The sequence below is a fragment of the Rissa tridactyla genome, chromosome 21, assembly GCF_028500815.1.
Source record: "Rissa tridactyla isolate bRisTri1 chromosome 21, bRisTri1.patW.cur.20221130, whole genome shotgun sequence".
Taxonomy (NCBI): Eukaryota; Metazoa; Chordata; class Aves; order Charadriiformes; family Laridae; genus Rissa; species Rissa tridactyla.
In genome coordinates, this window is record NC_071486.1 from 4,866,832 (window position 1) to 4,885,532 (window position 18,701).

Below are 18,701 nucleotides of genomic sequence, written 5' to 3' on the forward strand. Positions count from 1 at the left end.
CAAGTTCTGAGGCAAGGACAGAGTCACGGAGCAGTACGGAACTGCCAGTTCTAGGAAAACGCAGGAAAACCCAGTCAGTTTCTAAAAGCACTGACATCAAAAAAGAGAAATCCGACTGCAAGGTTCTGACTTCACCATCATGTGGTCGTTGGCTTGAGAGAGTGACGGGGAGGCACCAGGAAAGCCAGAAAATTATGCAATAGCTAATCAGAGCCTAATGAGGCCTTGCTCCAGAACACGCAGGTGCTATTTTAATGCAGCTCCCAACTCCGAGACTGAGCTTTGCAAGAGCGCCAGGAATCCATAAATCACAAAATAAGCAGAAGAGCTACGAGAGGTTTTGTGCCTCATTAGTGAGAGGATACGCTCACGAGGGAAAAGCCTTTAAGATCAAGGAAGGGTTGTTTGTGGGTTTTTTAAGTTTCACAACAAAAATCCACTCATCGCGCTCTCAAGAGGGATGCTCCCGGGAAGCCTAATGCTCAACGCCTTCTCCGACCTTTCAGGCTTCCATTACCAACATTAGCACCTTATTCCTCAGCTCCTACGATGTCCTTAGAGGCAAAGGGGGATAAGGCGAGCCCCCCGCCCGCTCTCAGAAGCGCGCTGGGAGAAAGCCGGGTTGCTGGGCACAAGTGGCCGGAGTGGCCCCAGTCAGGCAGCAGCGGGGACGCGCCGCGGGACAGTCCGGTTTTGGGGCTGCCAACCGCCCCCCTCACCCCACAGAAACTCTACTAAAAAGCGGGCACGAGTGCTAGTTTGCCAACGAGGCCTAGATGGTGCTAGTCATCAACCCGACAAGTTTTTCAGCAGGAAATCTGCTGTCACTCGCTTCCGAGCAGCTTCACACCCCGCTCACAATCCACGGCAAAGCCAGGTGAACGCCGTTGTCCTCATAGAGATGCCACCTCGTAGAGATGTCACCCCCACCGTCCCAGGATGTGGCGGCACTTGTTCATGCGGGACGTCACCGTGTCCCAGAGCTCCCAAAGATGCTGCAGGATGCCCACAGAGTATTACAGGGCACAGAGGGGTCTGCAAATACCACCCGACTTTGCCAAAGCTAGGAGGAGCACCATGAAGGGGATGGAGAAGCGACTCGGTTCCCATCCTGGTGTTCCCTTTCACACCCACCTGCCAATGACTTCTCAGACCTGATAAAGCCTTTTGGCCCTCAGTTCCCTGGGTTCCCCTTGCAGGGAGCAGCTCTGCCTCTGCTTTGGTGTTTGATGATGCTCTCTCAAAAAAAAAAAAAAAAAAAAGCCAGAGATCTGTGCTGGTTTCAAACCCTCGTTAGTTCTGAGTCTGCGAATGCCAGAGCCCCGGCCTCAAGGACCGGGCAACCTGCGCGCTCAGGGCAGGTAAGGGAGAGAGGGAGTTCAGCGTCCTGCAGCGGGCACAGGGCAGCTAATCCAGTCCACAAACCTCCATCTCCGCCCCCCCAGGAGATATTTGACCAGGACAGGCCCGAGGCTTGTCAGCAGCCAGCCACGGGGAGCTCACCGCTGCAGTAAGTGCTCCAGAGTTAAATACCTGGATGAACAGAACGTGCAATGCCCAGCTTATAAAACAGCTGTTAACATTCAAAGTTACACTCACTCGTTCAATTCAGGAAAAAGCAGAATTGCACAGTTACACGAGAACTTCACTACACAGTGAGGAACTAGATACAGTAAGGCTGGGTTTTGTTGGTTTGTTGTTTTTTTTTTTCAGAAGGGCCAGTCGCCACTGACTCAGGCTTGGAGGTGGTTTCAGGTGCTCATGAAAGTTAAGCCCTAAAGCTGTGCACCAGAGGATCCCTGGTTATTACACGACGCTGCCAAACTAGTTTCCACCGTGTTATCTCCACAGCCCTTCTCCTACTGAAAGCACAATTCCCCTTGTGAAGTTCCCACATCCGGAATAAAATTCCGGGATACAACTCTTAAAAACCTCACTGGTTCCTCTCCTGGCCCGAGCCAACAGCACCATCACAGCTGGTAACAACAACAGGGCAAAGTCAGGAGCCGTCGTGACTGTTTAAATGACATGTAGAATTTCATTTCAGAGCCTGTTGTTTGTGCAAACAGCCCAAGGTCTGAAATAGCAGAGGTGAGAAGCAGACTGCGGCGCACTCCGCTCTTTTAGCAAAGAGCTGTGAAACTGCACTCGGGGAGAAATCGGTGTAATTCACCGAGGAAAGCCAACGTTTCCAAAAGCAAACACAGATCCGTGGATGTTGAATCGCATATTTGATTTCCCCCCCCCCACCACCACTTACTTTCTAAGCCAAAAAAGGCTTTATCTGGGTGGATTGTCCAGGGAAGGCTAAGCCCTTTCTGTACCACTGCCCAGTTCCTGGATCAAACAGCAAGAAATGCCACGGCTGACCAGACACCGTCACCCCCGTCCCCTCCTGCGGGGGAATTCCTCACATCCGCTGGGGACCTTCCCCCAGCAAAGCAGCTTGGGCAAAATGTCAGAAAGCAAAGTTTTACCTGTGCAGGCGGTGGAGAGCAGCTCCTAGGAAAGGTGCATCCCTGCAAACACCCTGCCCAAAGTTCATGCTAAAAGCAAGCACCCAGCCTGAGGTTGGGATCACGGAGCCCCGTGGGGCAAGCGATGAACAAAAGCCAGTCGCTCAATAGCCTTATTCCTACACCGAGACCCTCTTCCCTGCTCCAGCCACCCTGCGAGTGGACTTGTGCCTACTCAGAAAGCTGATTATGAAGCAGTAAGTCATCCAGCGTGGCCAGGCCAAGTCAATCCAGCCAGCTGTTTTAATTTAGCTCTTTGGTTCATTAAGCTTTGCGGTGCCCTTAACCCTTCCGTTCCCAGGGTGGGAGCTCCCCCAGAGCGGGCTCACAGTGGGGAGAGATGAGCAGAGCATCGCTGTGAGCTGCTGCATCGCCTGCAGCACAAAGCCGCGCTACACCCCACTTCTTTGCAAGAAAACATCATGTTTTGTGGTCAGCCATGGCTCCAGAAGAGCCTGAACCACGTCCCGGGACACATGCAAGCCAACAAAGGGCTCCTGTCCCTTTTGCTTCCAGCTTCAGGCCCAAGAAGAGCCACTGGGCCACCCCAGGGTTGGCTGATAGGGCTGCAAACCTTCTCCACCTGTTTCCCATTTCCACCTCCGACCTTCTGTTGCTCAGGAGCAGGATCTGGCCCAGCTGGCGGGGCAGCGGGGGAAAACTCAACTGACCTTCTTTGCTCCTGCAAACGTTTGCCTGTTTTCCAGCCTGTGCAGTCCCATGCCCACAAAAGCCCTTTCCCATTCTGAGAAAACTCCAGGCTCCGTCCGCTCCCTGCCCCAAGGCAGCTCCTGCCACTTAACCACCAGGAGAAAGAGAAACTTGGCCAAGAATTGCATTTGCCCCAAATAAAACTGAACTCCAGAAGGGAGAATCATTGATAAAAATCCAGTTCTGATTTTACTGGGGCAAAAGAAAAAAAAAGCCTAATGATCCATCCTAGAGATACATTTCGAAAGGGCCCTTAAACCCAACTGTGGGTTTCAGTGGCCCTTATCTCGTCTCAAAGGCTGAGCAGCCAGCACGAGCTCCTCGTGGGCTGCAGCTTGGGGATGTCACTGCTGTCACTTACGCCACCGAAGATGAAGGGCTCTGCACTGCGTGCTGCTATATCCAGAGCCACAGCTGCAAATTTAGAAACGTTGCCTGCGTTTCTCTTTGTGCTCTCCCACGTCCTGCCCTGCCACAACTCCTGTCTGCTTGCATTTCATTTCTGAAAAAGCACTGCTTAGCAACCTGGCAGCCTTTTCACTTCGGCAACCAGTTCCTCCCATTCCCGCTCCTCCAACAGGGAAACTGTGGCAGGCACCCGGCCCCGTTCGCTTGACAGCACCATCTGAGATGGAGCCGGGGTTGTCACCCAGTGGCCTCAGTGACACGAGGGCAGCTTGTGTCACCTTTTGGCAGCTCCGTGGGAAGACAGAAGGGTCCTCATCCTTCATGATGCCACGGAACTCATCTGTACTTCCACAACGAACATTTCTGCTGTGGAATAATATCCCCACTGGAGCAAGGGATAGGTAATTACAGAGCCTTCAGTAAACCTTTTAAGCCATTCATCCAAAGTCCCCAGAGGGAAGCAGGTGAGACTCTAATACGCGCTGCACAAGAGATACGTATCTAGGGTATTTTATTTTATAAAAATCTCTCCCCTCCCTTTGCGGTTGGTTTAAAGGGAATGGCAAAACAAACCAGGTAAGCTGCAAGTCACCGCTGCCGCCGCTCCCAGCCCTCTCTTCCACGGCGGACCCACCGCAGGACCGGCATGGACTCTGCGGGAGCTGCTCAGCAGATGAGCTGCTGGCAAACAGAGAAGGGCCTCGGACCAACGATGAGACTTCTTCTTGCTCCACAGTTTGGAAACACGCAATCTCCCCAGTCGCCTTCGGCTGAGAGCGGAGGGAGGCAGGATGGGGCAGGTCCAAAATGAAGGAGTGCTGTGAAAGAGTCTGGAGTGAGGGAGAAGAGCAAAGGAGGACAGATAAAAGCACAAGACGGGCGTGAGTCATGTTGGCGTATGGCCTCCAAAGAGTGCCCTCAAGCAAAGAGGGTATGAAGTAAATTCATAGTCAGGCAAAAATCCACTAAAACAAAAGGCAACCCAGAATAGGCTCTGGCATACCTGCCTCCTCCGGCTCATCGTTAAAGGTTCAGCATCACATGAACTCGGGCTGCGGTTCTTGCTGGCATCTCGTCACGCTTGGTCAGGCCAGGGCAGAGGTGGGAGCACCCCCGGCTCCCCGGGGCAGGCCCAGATCTCCAGCTAATCCCTGCAAAAGCCGCCTGCCTTCCCCCGAGGGGAGAGCTCTCTCCAAAGAGGCAACACAGGGGTTGCAGGTCTCACACACTTCCACTTGCACGCACAGGAAAGAAACCCTGCTGCAGGCAGCTACTTTCCATCCAGCCTCTCCACACCTACCCGCTTACGAGCTAAGGATGGAGTTTAAGCCGGGATCCAGAAACCAGCCCTCACAGACCTTTGGGGAAAGCGTGGATCCGAACTCAAGCAGCGTGGCTCCAGCTTCTTCTGTCATAAACCCCACTCTCCCACCTGGGGATTAGGAAAGCAAGCAGTGCAGGTGTTCTCCGAGAAACACGCAACCCGGGCACGCCAGCGCTTTGGAAACCTCAGAGCAGCTCCATTAGTGGCGGCTCCACTGCCACCCTGCAGCTGGGAGAGCCCTGCGCCGGTTCCCCGCCACGCCGGGGCTGGAAGCTGGCCAGCGAGCCTTCCTCCAGCTGCTTGTTTTTGCCATAAAGAATCCAAAGCCCAAGCCAGCTTTAGTAACGTTTCTCCTCTGCAGAAACACCGTTTCAGCACACTGAAGTTTCCACTTTAAAGAAACTTTTGCCATTTATAGGGGCCAAAGGCATGGGGGAAGCGGACCCTTCTCTTTGGTGCTTGTATAGCGACCCACAGCACCAGGTCCTGGGCTGGACCGTGGCCCTGCAGCACTGGAACAACAACCAGCAGGAGAAACAAGTTCATCGTGGGGACCCTCAGGGCACCAGAGAACCTCAGTGGTGGAAAGCGCCCTACCCCATCCATCTCCAACCTCCACAGCAACAGCATCTCCTTCGGGGCAGCATAGGCACGCCCAAATATTCTAGACTAGGACGAAATCAAGGATTTTCAGCTCGCTCACTCCTCCTTTCCCTGAAGTCACACTGCAGTAGCTTCTCACCAAAGCTGGAAGAGCTCCAGTCACTGCGCTGAGGAAGGAGCAGCCACCAACCACCAGCAAACACCTCCAGCCACACAATGCAGTCACTGGCATGGATTGGTCTATGGCTTGTGTTTCTAGCACAGAAGTTTGGTGTCTCGTCCAGAGATGCTTGTACCAGCCCTTAGAGCAGGACACCATATCCATCCCTACCAGGCTGGCTTTTCCCTCCCCCAGAGTCATCACTCTAAAAGGGCTGGGGGGACCGGAGAACAACCTCTCTGCTGTATGAACGTGCGCTCCACAGGGCAGGGAAAAGAATTTAGCTCATTTCCCTCTCCTTATTTTGGGTACAACCCAACACTCCTCACTAAAGCCAGCTCAAGGGCAGCTTGAGACAAGTGGAAGAGCGTTGGGGTAACAGAAATGGCACGAGCACACCCGAGTTGAGAAGAGCCTCCAGGCGCTAAATATCAGCTTGAGACGTGCTGGCAAAGCCACATAGAAAGGGCACACTGCCTAGCTCAAACTCCTGACGCTTATTCTTTGTTTGTGCAAGCACCTAATTCCCTCCCAGATGTTTGCAAAAGCTCGGGAAGTTGGCACAGTCGCAAGGAGTTGGCCTTTAATTAACCAGAAGTCAAATACAAAAAGGACGTCAGCAACCTGTGAGCTGCACTGCTCCCTCTGACCGGAGTGTACAGCTCTTCTCCGGGTCCGTACGCACCTGTGTCGCTCCATACCAAAGCTCTTTCATGCCAGCATGTAAAAAAGGACTTTGCTGGTGCTGCTTACATTTCTCCTGATGCCCTTTTGACACGCACCATTGAGCAAGCTGAACAGACGCATCTCCCACCCCCCTCAAACCGTAGCTGTAACGTCACGCTCCCCAAGGACGCCGACGTGCCCCGTGTCAGTCAGGTGAAAAGCCACCAATGCAGAAAAGCAGAGGCTGGGACAACACAACCACCATCTCAGCCACACCAGAAAAGCCGTCCCCAATGTCCCGTCGAGCCCCCGCAGCCGCTGCACAGCACACAAACACGGCTCTGCCTGGATGCCCCCAGGTTTCCGAGCGGGTCCAGCCAGCACAAATCCTCTCCAGCTGCCTCCGAAATGCTGCTGACACCCAGAGCCCCGGGATGCCGACGTGACTCACAGCCGCAGCAGCCCAGGGGGTGCCCCACGGCGGGGATGGAGAGCTGTGGGCCAGTTCTTGCCTGTCACACCGCAGCAGGCAGGTGACACCCACAAGCTGCGCAAAGGGATCCTGTAAAGCTGTCCTCTGCCCCGGCCCCACGTCCCTACACACACGCTCACCCTGAATTAACTTGAGTTTCCATCACGTGTATTTAAAGAGAGGGACAATAGTACCAGAAACGGGCCATGAATATAGGTCATCCCTGAACAGAGGTAGTGGATCTCCCACAATTTGTTAAAGAGAGTCCTTTCCCCCTCTTCGTTAGTGTAGAGGTTTTTGCACTGTTCGCCTGGCTTCGGGGCTTCCTGGACGCAGCCTCACCAGGATGAGCAGCAAGAACCTAACTCCTGCTGCCACCCTACAGCGTCCGCTGGCTGTACGGCTGGCCCCGGTGGATCTTCACGTGTTTGGCTAAATGGTCACTGCGGGCAAACTTCTTCTCGCAGGCGGCACACTGGTACGGCTTGACACCGGAGTGGGAGCGCTTGTGACGGGAGAGCTCATCCGACCGGGAGAACCTGCAGGAGAAGGGAAGCATGGTGGATCCAGCCTCCGCTGCTGGACGGGGCAGGGAACACGAGGACCGCAGCACGAAGGAGGCTGAGGTCTGTCTCTGCCACGGCCTCTTGGGGTGACCCACACAGGTCACTTCTGCTCTGCTCCATCCAACCTACCAGCGAGGCACGGGTACCCCAGGCTGCTGATGGAAGAATGGACAGAAATAAACCCCTCCACGGGGTGATTTAGAGATAGGAAAGAGGAAGAGAATTCACCCATTCAGATCTTAATTTCTTTCCACTGCTCTTAAAGGACACTGTCCACCTACTTCCTTCATTTGTTTCAGCATTGCTGAAACCTTTTGGGACCTGACAGCCCCGAGGCCGGGTGCTGGGATAAATTGCTTTTTGGGGCACCAGCCCAGGCTGGCAGTGGCTAAAGGACACCGTTCACGAGCCTGGGTGAAAAGGCTTTACTATCGCTCCCACATCCAGCCAAGAGCATCGTGGTTGAGAGAAGGCTTGTTCTTCCTGAGAGCACGGGTTCTCCCGGCAAACTCGGAGCATCCCCTTGTTTCTCAGAATGGCAGCGAGTTTCCACTGCCAGCCTGGGCTGGACTGGGAGCAGGGGAGAGAGAAGCACCTGTGAGCTGGTTTAAATACCGAGCACAAGGGAGGAAAAGCAAACGCACGCAGCCCGGAGCACAGCAGCAGAGGGTTCCACGCCGCAGCAAGTTGACTGCTGTTCTGAGGCTGCAGTAGCCAGGACCACGGGAATACCCAGCGTTCAGACTGTGCCTGTGTAATTCCCACACCTGGAGCAGATCAGCTGAACAGCCTGGAAAGTCCCTTTAACCACATGCCTGTCCCCATTTAACTCCCCCGTACCCTTTCTTCCACCTGGCACACACAGATCCAGACCTGGGGGCACCTGCGGCAAGTTGGTCCCCAGCAGTTTTATGCCACCTCAGAGGTCTCAGCGAGGCCCGGGAGGTGGTGGGACTTCAGCATATCTTGCATGGCCCAGTGTGAGGGGAGTGCTGGAGAGGACTGGACAGGCTTTACTCCTGTTCTGCCTCTAAGGAGCCAACACAGATGGCAGGAGTATTAGGACAGAAGGGTTTTTCCATCTGGCTGAAACATGCCCACGCAAAGAAGCACAAAGCAAGGAGCTTCAGATGTAACCCCAGACTCCCAGCGATAGGATTTCAAGCTCACACCTGGTATGGTAAATACTGCGGCTGCTCACAAAAGGCTCTGCGAAAACAAAATGCGTCCCAAGGCCATCCTCAGGTCTTCCGTGCAAACCACTGACTTCTTTTCCAGCTTTATTGTGAGAAGCGAGTTCCAAGGTCTCAGCTCCTCATGGAAAACAGGGCCAGGAGAAATGACATATATATTGACAGAACCCCAGCCGCAGCTGAGGACATCACTCGACGAGATAACTGCTCCCCTGAGGGGAGGGCAGGGCAGCAAGCGAAGCAGAGCACAGCATCTCGGCAGACAGCCTGCAGGATGCTACCACCATCCCTTTCCTCCTTCCCAGAGGGAAAAGTGATGCTCGTGTTGTTGCCGTTGTCCCCTTCCTCAGTCCCCAGGCTCTGAGCATCAGGTGCAGGGGGGTTCAGCAGTACTGGAAAAGGAGCTGAGGTCTCTAAATACGTACTGCGGGTACAGGTGAAACGGAGGGACAATTGCTGACAGCAAAGGGCCAGCAGCTTGGCAAGAGAGACTCCCAAAATTCAGATCTAGTCTCATACCTTCCGGAGTTTCACCGCCCCGAGCCAGGAGCCATAACACACCATCCAGGGAACCAAGGCAGCGAGTGTCTGCCAAAGCATTGCATAAGAAACCAGGAAAGCTCAGTGCTGCCAGCACCAGTTTTCTTTGTGATATGCTTTGAGATCGGCTGATGAAAAGTGCTACGCAAGACCTGAGGACTATCAGCCCTTCTTGCCAAAGGCTGCGCTGAGCATCCTGCCCCCAGGGACAGGTACGCGGGACCAGGAAGAGAACACCACAGCCGAAAAATAATCAGAGAAGTGCAGCAGGATTAATAAGCAGTGTTAATTTAGGGAACGCAGATGCGAGAAAATGATAACCACCATCATATGCAGAGCAAACGCAACATGGAGATATGCTACAGGCCCATGGGTGTCTGAGCGATACAAGCAGCCAGGGCAGGCAAACAGCAAGAGAAAGCAAAGGGTTGCTAAACAAACACTGAACAATGCGCTGGCTCCTGAGGAAGCGGTGGGACTCCTATTTCCTGGGACAAATATTAATGGAAAAAGCCATTTTTGTGGCCCCAACTGCAGAAATTGTCCCGAACCAGACAGGGAAAGCTTGCAAAATTACACCATCACTTGGAAAAGCTGCATTGCCAGAGGGTGTTTAGGCATCCAGCTCAAGGGGGATTTGTGGGGTTTGGGAGAGTGGCAGCTACGCTTCCCCAGCTGGGGGTTTTCGGCACTTTTGGACTGAGTGAAAACTACCCAAAACCCCCAAAAAACTTTACTCCTCCAGGCCTCCTTCCAGGTCTCACCTATAATTCACTCAGGAGAGAAAACTTGTGATTTTATCCTGGATTTTCACTAGCCAAGAGCTGTCCTGCATCTTGGCAAGTGACGGCAGGCCTTCGGCGGGGACACCCACTCGCCCCACGGCTCCCACTTACCGCCAGCCACAGTTGGGCCAAGCACAAGTGTAGGGCTTCTCGCCGGTGTGCCGACGAAAGTGAGCCTTGAGGTGGGAACTCTTGGTGTACATCTTGCCGCAGCCCGGGTGCGAGCACTTATGGATGCGGACCAGGGAAGGGGGGGCTTTCTGATACTTGGGGGTTGCCTCCACCTCTTGCACGTCCCCTGGCCTCGTGGCGACCGGCAGGGGGGCAATTTTGACATATTTTTGGTCCATGACGGTGACAGGAGGCTGGACCTGAGGGAGAAGGGACAGGTTTTGGCCCTGCACACTGATAACCAGCTGGGCCACCCTGACGCCACCCGTAGCACTCTGTGCTAGCGGGCTGCCACTGTCCATCTGGAGAGGCTGGATTTGGAGGACAACAGGAATGCTCCCAGCAGCTACTGCCTGGTCACTACCACCAGTTGTCCCTCCAGGCTGCGCAGCGTGTGAGACATCTTCTTGAACCACACTGGAGACAGGCTGTCCCCCAGCGCTACCTAAGCTGATCTCAGATTTGATCTCGACTTTCTCTCCAGCTGGGTGAAGCTCGCTTGCTTCGTCTTTGAGGAACTCGGCCTTCTCCCTTAGGAACTCCTCAATCTCCTCCAGGGTGGGAATGAAGTCCTGGGAGAGGCTGCTGCAGAAGTCGGGCAGCCTGAGGTGAGCCTCGCAGACAGCGAATTGGGGTTTTGTGTCTTCCCCCTTTGCACCAGGCAGGGGGAACAAGGTGCCTTCAGGGTGGTTGGTGCCGCCTGCGAGGAGATGGCCAGAGCCTTCTGGGTGGCCGGACACCCTCTCGCTGCTGTGCCCCCGCGGAAGGGATGGCGGCATGCTGCGTTGCAAGGCACTGGCAGAGCTCTCGAGCAGGGAAGAGCTGGTCAAGGAGGGCAGCAGCTCGTGGCAACTCACAGAGACCATTTGTTGACTCACGTCCTCTCCCCAGACAAAGCTCTTGGCTCGACGGGATCAGAAACCTCTGTAAGAGCTCAGCTGGGGCTCCTGAGGCTGGGGAAGTCTTCGTTCATCTGCAAGGGAACACCACCAAGGTTATTTCCAAATTATTTTTTAAGAATAAACAAGAAAACCTCAACCTTTGAATAAAATGGATTGTGCATTAGAAAGAAAACATCAAAACTAGTCAGTGGCCTTTGTTTTTAAAGAGTCTGTTGCTCCAAAAACACATGCTAACTGTTTTCCTATGCAGGACACCAACAGGCTGTAAAGAGCTAGATTCCCCCCAGAAGCAAACTTCTCCGGGGAGTTTATTAAGGTAAAAATACACAATGAAACACTTCATCCCTCTTCCACCTACGCCAGAGGGCAGGTATGTGCTGCTAGACGGCAGAGAGGACGACTTGCGGCTTACAACTAGGAGTTAACTGAGATCCAGGAGAGGGTCCTGGTTTCTCCACACTGCCGATGTTGGTACAACCGCAACCTGGTGCAGACCCGTGACGGCTGGATTAAAGCTAACTGCTTTGGGAACAGGTAACAAGGCAGCTCTGAGAGCGCCTGCTGCCAAACTGCTTGGGGCCCCGGTGAGCCCTCACCAGTGGCCACGCCGCTGCGGTTCCGCTGGCGATCGGCGCCTGAACGAGCGCGTTTAAAGCCAGTTCAGGCAGGTCTGCCCCAGCCCAGTCCCACCTCCAGAGAGCATCGCAGACAGACTGTCTGGGGTCAGCTCACGGGGCCCTCGAGGACACAAACACCGCGTTTCAAACAGGTGAGAAAGATCACAACATCTCCGGGTTAGACCTGTGTGGTCTCCAGAAGGCGGCTGGTCTCCCAGGATTCAGCACACGGAAGCCACAGGCCCTGCTGGGAGCCCAGTGCCGGAGCAGCCACACGCCATCCCTGCCCCTGCCAGAGGACAGCCAGGGGGATGCATCCTGCTCCTGCAACACCCGAACCACCCGAGAAGGCAGGATCTTCTTACTTTTCACCTTCAATGCAGAAAGTGAGCTTCCAAGAAAAAGAAAACCTGTGCCAAAGTCTCTTATGAACCTTTTCCAGAGTAAGTCACTGAGTCCATGAGATTTGTAGAGCTGCAAACCAGTCAAGCCAGTCCTTGTTATCAGTGCTCCTCAGGGTCCCAAGAGCTGGGAAAGGGGATTTTTGAGAAGCAGTTTGGATGTGATATAAAGGCTCTTCTCCTTAAGAAGAAATAATCCCCACATCGTTCAAAATCTGCTAAGAGGAAGATGTCACGTTGCTGGGGGCCATTTGCAGCGCTGCCCACAGTCTGTCTCCAGCACAACTCTGCACCAACAAGTCACGATGAGCAGAGGCCATCGCTGCGCACACGTGAGGTAAGAAAGGTGTTTGGGCCAATCTCAACCTTCAGGCTTCAAGTTTTCACCACAACACAAATTTGTGAACCATCGCCTTCAAGGCAGCACCCAATTTCACTCCTTCCTCCACACCAGTTTTATGATCTCTTTCTGATCTCTGCTTCTCTGACTCTCACCTCTTTCTGCAAGCTTCAGAGGCTAGAAGAGCCTTCCCCCTCTGGCTACCAAACACTGCTGTTTACCTCTTCCAGAAAGGCTTAAAACCTGATTTTCCAACAAGGTCTCCTTGCAGAGCAGCTCGGGAAGTCTCCATCCCTCCAGTATGCCCCCAGGACAACCGAATTAAACTATAAACTCCTCAGCTCTGGAGCTGAGTACATATCTTGCAAATTCAGCGTGAACAGTTTTGTTGACCTGACAACAGGAAGAAAAGCACAACCAGAGGGCAGGAAGGTCTGGTGGTTAAGATGCTGGTTTGGGACTAAGGAGATCTGAGCAGGGTCTCCTGCTCTGCTGCAGCCTTCTCATGCAGCCTCGGGGTACTTGCTGGATTGCTCTGCTCATCAGTGTCCCATCTGAGTGGGGGCAATAGTAACGTCCTCCCTTGCAGAGCGGTGCTAAGGGGAAATGTGGGACCTGGTGGCATGCTCCATTACTAACAGACTCTGTAGATACCTGTCACAGGTGTCAGCGCCTTCCCAATCCAAGGCATTTTTGCAAATTACACGTCAACAGTGTCGTCAGCCCAGAGTAGCGACTGCAAGAAAATGGAGACCTGACTTTGGCCTTCGGTGAAGCATACTGCAAGACAAGGTCAACGTCGTTTTCAAGCTTCACTTTGCATTTCCATTCCTATAGTTTTTCAAATCCCTAGGAGCACTCAATTGCTGTATGAAATCAGCAGATGTGCAGCTGGAGCACATAGAGAAAAAGCAATTTGCCCAAGGTCAGCCAACAAGCAAGAGCCGGGAACTCAGCCGAGGGTTACGACTCTCCTCTCGTGACCAAACACCACAAACAAACACCTGTAACTTCTTCAGAGCCGGGACTGACACTCACTGTGTCCGTGCAACACCTGGACTTTCAGGACAACTCCAACACGCTAAATTAGTCGAACACTTAGAGCCAGCCCCACGTGCAGCTGATCCCTCTGTGACAGGGGGATGCCCCACGCGCTGACCCACCAAGGACAACTGAGCATGGGCAAAGTCTGTCCCCACAGCTGCAGTCTGTCCCCACGGCTGTCCCCAAACCCCACGGCGGGGCACGGAGCCAGGAGCAGGCTGGAAACCCCCCGGGGTCGAGGAGACCCGAGCCTGACCCGGTGACCCGCTTCGTCCGCGGGGAGAGGAAAAAAACCCCCCCACCACCCCCCCCACCCCGCCGCCCCTCCGCGGGTGCGGGCAGCTCCGCGGAGCGCGTCCCTCCCCCGGCACCCCCTTACCCGGCTCCGGTCCATGCTGGCACGGCGGCTCCGCGGCGCGGGGGCGGCTCCCGGCCCGCCCCGCCCCGCCGGGGGCTCGGCTCCGGTCGCCGGCCCCGTTGGCGGCCGGTGCCCGGCACGGCCCCGCACGGCAGCTGCCCGGCCCCGAAACGCCCCCCCAGCCAATGAAACACCCCCCCCGGGCCGCCCGGGGTTGGGGCTGTCCCGGGTCCGCCGCCTCGTCCGACTGCTGGAGCCGGTCCTCGAGGAGATGCCTTGGACCCTGCCGCCGCTTGCCATCGTCTCCTCTCCTTGTTCATTTGCGCTGGAAACCGTCCAGTTTCTCCAGCATTTCAGGGGAAAAAAGTCGAGTCCGAGCAGGTAGCAGCAGTAACGGTTGCTGCCGGCATCCATTTGGATACAGGCTTTCATTTCAGGAGGAACAGTTTTGGCAGTGTCATGGTGTTCAGATGCTGCTGCTGTGATAGGGAGGTGCATGGGGTCTTCTGTCCTCGTCCTGGCTTTACAGGCACCTTGTGGCTTCCTGAGGGAGTCATAGAACAGTTTGGGTTGGAGCCCGTGCAAGGCCGAGTTGAGAATGGCCTTGGGGCTGCCTTTGACGGAGGAAAGTTTTTCACAATGAGAACAATCCGCCACTGGAATAATCTCCCCGGGGAAGTGGTGGATTCCCCATCACTGGACACTTTGAAGATTCAGCTGGACAGGGTGCTGGGCCATCTTGCTTAGACTGCGCTTTTGCCAAGAAAGGCTGGACCAGATGATCCTTGATGTCCCTTCCAGCCTGGGATTCGGGGATTCTCTGACTGTCGGCTGAGCCCCACCGGACCACGCAGAGCAGCAGGTTCGCAGGCCGCCTGCCAGCAATCCTCTGCCAGCAGCAGTGGCTTTCCGGGCTCACAGGGTCACTCCGAAATGCTGGGTGTTCCTTATGGCGTGACAGGAGCCACACACCCTGCGACAGAAAAAAGCATGAGAGTAACGAAAATGACAGCGTGCTGCCCATGCACAGAGCAAACACACAGAGAGAGGAACTGTGTTTACCTTGGCGCTCTCAAACCTCTTGGAGGGTTTGATGGTGACAGTGGTTTGGGGTTAAATATTTAAGCAGAAGAACAACTTTGGGGCAAGAAGTGCCCATCTAGGAAAAGGGAGTTTCTCTTGCCCACCACAGCGAGCCCCATAAACCCAAGGAAGTGAGTGCAGAGTTTCTTTCTCTGCTTGGTAAGAAGCATGAGATTTGAGCCTGAACAAGAACTCCTGGACCAGAGCAAGGCGTCAGATTTGGAAAAAAAAAAAAAACCAACAAAACGAAAGACCCCCAACAAAACAAATCAAAATAAAAAAACCCCAATGATGAAGGTGCATGGCTATTTGGAAAGGGCCGCCCGCAGCTATTCCCCTGACTCGCTGCTGTACCTCTAGGTGTCACTTACCCCATGTCTCAGCAACACAGTCTTTAATGTACGTGCTGATAATACTTAAATTCCTTGCAGGGACCGGGAAGGTCTTCACTCCTCAGAATCCTCAGGCACTACCTACTGCGATACTGCAGGGTTCAAACACAAATGGCTTTGATTTACACCGTGCCACACAACGACTGGCGACGGCAACAGGGAGCAGTTCTTCCCCTGGGTTTGTACAGCACCTAGCGGAGCGAGCGGGATGTTCACGCCGGAGACCCGCCACCAACACGCTGCAGCGAGCCACGGGGAACGGCAGGCGGCTCCGCACCGCCTCGTCCGCCCGCTCGGCGGAGGAAGGGGGAGGGAGCGGAGCCGGCCCCTTCCCCGGGGGGTGCTCGGCGGGAGCGCCCTGCGCTCGGGGGTCTCACCGGCGGATCGGGGGTTTGGCCTGGGGAAGGTGCAGCCCCGGGGCTCGGCCCGGAGGTGGGATCGGGGCCCAGATCCCGCTGTGTCCGCAGAGGGCGGGGCTTCCCTTCGCCCCGCCCCGACCCCGCCCGCTGCCCCGCCCTTCACCGCCACGGCGCCCCCCAGCGGCCGTCGGCGCCACCCCGCTCCGTCCGTCCGTCCGTCAGCGACACGCACACACAATCGTCCCGTTTAAACACCTTTTATTTCCTCCTTTTCATAAAAATTTATAATAGCCTTCCTCTTAGACCGTATACAAAATATTTACTCTACCGAATAAATAAAACATGAACATCTCGCAGACAGTACGTGATCTCCAAAGAAAAAACAGCATCCACACATCCTTCCTTCCCTAAGCCGGAGATTCAGGAGCCTCACGTTACCAAGACATTCTCCCTGCGCCCCACCTCAGCACCCCTGGCACTCGGAAGGGAAGGCGAGGCACAGCGTGCTCCACCCGGGAGAAGAAAGCACAAGTGCACCCACTGCCTGACACGGGAACGCCGACAGTGACCCCGGCTTGTACCCATAGCTGTAAGTCCTGCAGAAGAATCATGTCCTAGAGAGGTTTCTATGTTCACACAAGTCGTATCAGTAACAGCGTGTAAGGGATGCGCTTACCTTCACTAGAACACGCCTTGTCCCTTGCTGCTCTACACGCGACACACATGAAGCTGGTCCTGGCCACACGCCGGGTTGGCCACAAAGGACCATCTCACAAAGAAAGGAGTTTTCTCACCAGATGCTCTGGAAAATGCCTCTCCTGTCAGCCCCAGCGACAGCCTGAGCTAGGAAGAAAGGGGTTTGGTAACAACAGAGCACATGGATGGGGCCATTGCAGTGACAGCAAATGCAATGTCCCTTGCGGGTTTGGGGACGACAGCCCAGCTCAGGACCTACACAGCCAGCTCCTGGCCAGGGCCGGGATCACGCCGGCAGGAGGCTGCCACCATGAAGGGTTATGAAGTGCTTTATGGACAGGGCAAGGCCACACCGAGGGGGATGCTCCCCACCATGGCTGGGGCTGAGCCAGTGTTGCACCCCAGTCCCTCACGCTGCTGCAAACCCCTGATTTCCCCCAAACCCCTCTTCCTCCTGCTCCCTCGCCCCGATCTCAACTCATTCTCCTCCGAGACCCCTGCCTTGTTCTCCTTTCTTGTATGCAGAAGCCTTGTCCCCCGCCTGCCCACCACCCACCCAGGACCTGGCTGCACGTGGCGGTTTCCCACCTGCCTCCTCTCCCCCTGCCAACAGCCACGCTTCCAGGGAAAACGGCCCAAATCTGTTTGGGCTTGAACTCCCACGGGGGACAGGGTTAGCGAAGACAGAGCTGGGTCTTGGCAAACAACTCCTTCCCGTACCCATCTGCCCACTCTGTCAGCAGCTGGCAGGGGGCCCAGCAGACTTCTCCTGGAGTAATAGGAGGGTAAGACGGAAAGGAGCAATTACTGAATTCACTGGGTTTCACTCCAGATGGAGAAATGGGAAGAAGAGTGCCAGGGGGAGGGGAGAAATCCAAGAGTCTCTTGGTGGATAATCAAGTAGCTCTTCTCAAACGTGCTGAACTGGCTAAAACAAGAGCAGTGCAGCCAGAGGACAAGTGGATACGGAGCCCCCGGTTCAGACTGGGTCGTGTCTCTCCAGCTGGAAGGGAGGATAAGCTCTGCTATCAACCCAGCCACAGGTCAGACCAAAGCAAGATGACGGGCGCCCGTCTGGGATGCAGAGAGCAAGAGCAGCTGGCTGCAGAGTCACGAGTTCAGTCGCTCAGCGGTCTCTTTTCTGAACATAAATGAAGTCAATGCAGGCACCTCCCCGGAAGCATATCTGAATTATGAGAAAACTGGACAAACCCAGCCTGCCCTCTCCTAGGACCAGTGAGATCAGAGCCAGCTCTCCACATGCAGACGCCAGACTTGCCGAGGAGACCTGGGTGCCAAGTCCAGGACCCAGCGCAGTGAAGGGGGTGGGAGAACAGGGCACATTTGATCTGTCAGTGAAGGACAGGTCTGAGACCCGACCTGCACTGACTGATCCTACGCCCTCCAGCTCCAGAACCTGCTGCACGTGCTCTGAGCCCAAACCTATTCATGTCCACCAGCTACGGCCAGGCTACAGCTGCACTGAAGCCACCTCAGCGGATGGAGGGCAGGTCACTCGGGGAACCTGGCAGACTTAAGTCTTCTCCTCTTGAGGGACAGATACAAGTGATGGATCAAGAACTGCAGCGTCTCCCTCCTTCATGTTCCAAACCAAAGGGTATTATAAAACAAGGCTGTCTCCCCCGCCAGCCCGTTGCTTTTTCAAGGATCACTTGGATGCCCGTAGTGAAGCATTTAAGGCCTTTATCATCAAACCCGTACACCTGAAGTTTAGCGTGGAAGTACTCCTTAGGCACTTAAACCAAATGGCTCAATTATCAAAAACACTTAGCATCGTAGCAGCCTCCACGTGTGAAGATTCCCATCATTTTACATTAGAAAAAATAAAGGATACTTCAGCAGTCAGGTAGGGACCTGTTTGAAAAATCTTGGGCCGGAGGTTACTGATCACTAGGAGCATTCATCCAAGAAACACTCCACCTTTGGCAATAACATTTTGCCTCAAAGACTTCCTCCTGAAGCCTTGAGTGGACAGACCAGGGTAGGAAGTACAGACAAAAAACTGTTTCTGTAGGTGGTTAAGCAGCTGCCAAATCCATCCCCAAAACAGCTGCATTTCAGCACGCAAACCTTGTTGTGGGAAAGGGAGGCTGGTAGGCATATAATTTGAGAAGAAATAAAATAAAAACAGTCACCCTTTACGGGAAAGAAATGTTTAAAAAACTTAGGAGAAGCCCTCTCAGGACCCGTCTGCAGACAGCAGGGGAGTAACCTGGCTTCCATGCCAAGGAATAGTCTGACAAGACCTTGCAAAAATAGCAACAGATTGCCCTTCAGCAGAGCCTCACCACTGCATCTCACTGCCCACACACCTCCGCAGAAAATTCGTCACGAACACTTTGTTTAGACCAGCCAAAGTTAAGGACTGCTGAA

The 18,701-nt window shown here is 54.6% G+C and overlaps 1 protein-coding gene across 3 annotated transcripts; it reads right to left on the reverse strand.

The window, feature by feature from the left end:
* Positions 1 to 545: 545 nt before the first annotated feature.
* LOC128900221 (Krueppel-like factor 15) lies at positions 546 to 13,947 on the reverse strand. Of its 3 annotated transcripts, XR_008463236.1 has the most exons (4): positions 13,799 to 13,947; positions 10,056 to 11,088; positions 4,639 to 7,399; positions 546 to 4,465 (listed from the first exon to the last, which is right to left on the reverse strand). XR_008463236.1 is itself a non-coding variant. In XM_054181072.1 (3 exons), exons 2-3 carry the CDS (start codon positions 10,979 to 10,981, stop codon positions 7,240 to 7,242), a joined length of 1,086 nt encoding a protein of 361 aa, XP_054037047.1. In that variant the 5' UTR covers positions 10,982 to 11,088; positions 13,799 to 13,947; the 3' UTR covers positions 546 to 7,239. The 3 variants fall into 3 exon arrangements, 2 of the variants coding, with proteins under 2 accessions (XP_054037047.1, XP_054037048.1); XM_054181072.1 differs by having other exon boundaries at positions 546 to 7,399; XM_054181073.1 differs by lacking the exon at positions 13,799 to 13,947 and adding an exon at positions 13,030 to 13,683 and having other exon boundaries at positions 546 to 7,399.
* Positions 13,948 to 18,701: the final 4,754 nt, after the last annotated feature.

Excerpts from the sequence above, each read along its gene's own strand:
- LOC128900221 (XM_054181072.1), bottom strand. The coding sequence starts at position 10,981 with ATGGTCTCTGTGAGTTGCCACGAGCTGCTGCCCTCCTTGACCAGCTCT. Across the intron at positions 7,400-10,055 it reads TGGCCCAACTGTGGCTGGCG|GTTCTCCCGGTCGGATGAGC; the intron begins GTAAGTGGGAGC and ends CTTCTCCTGCAG.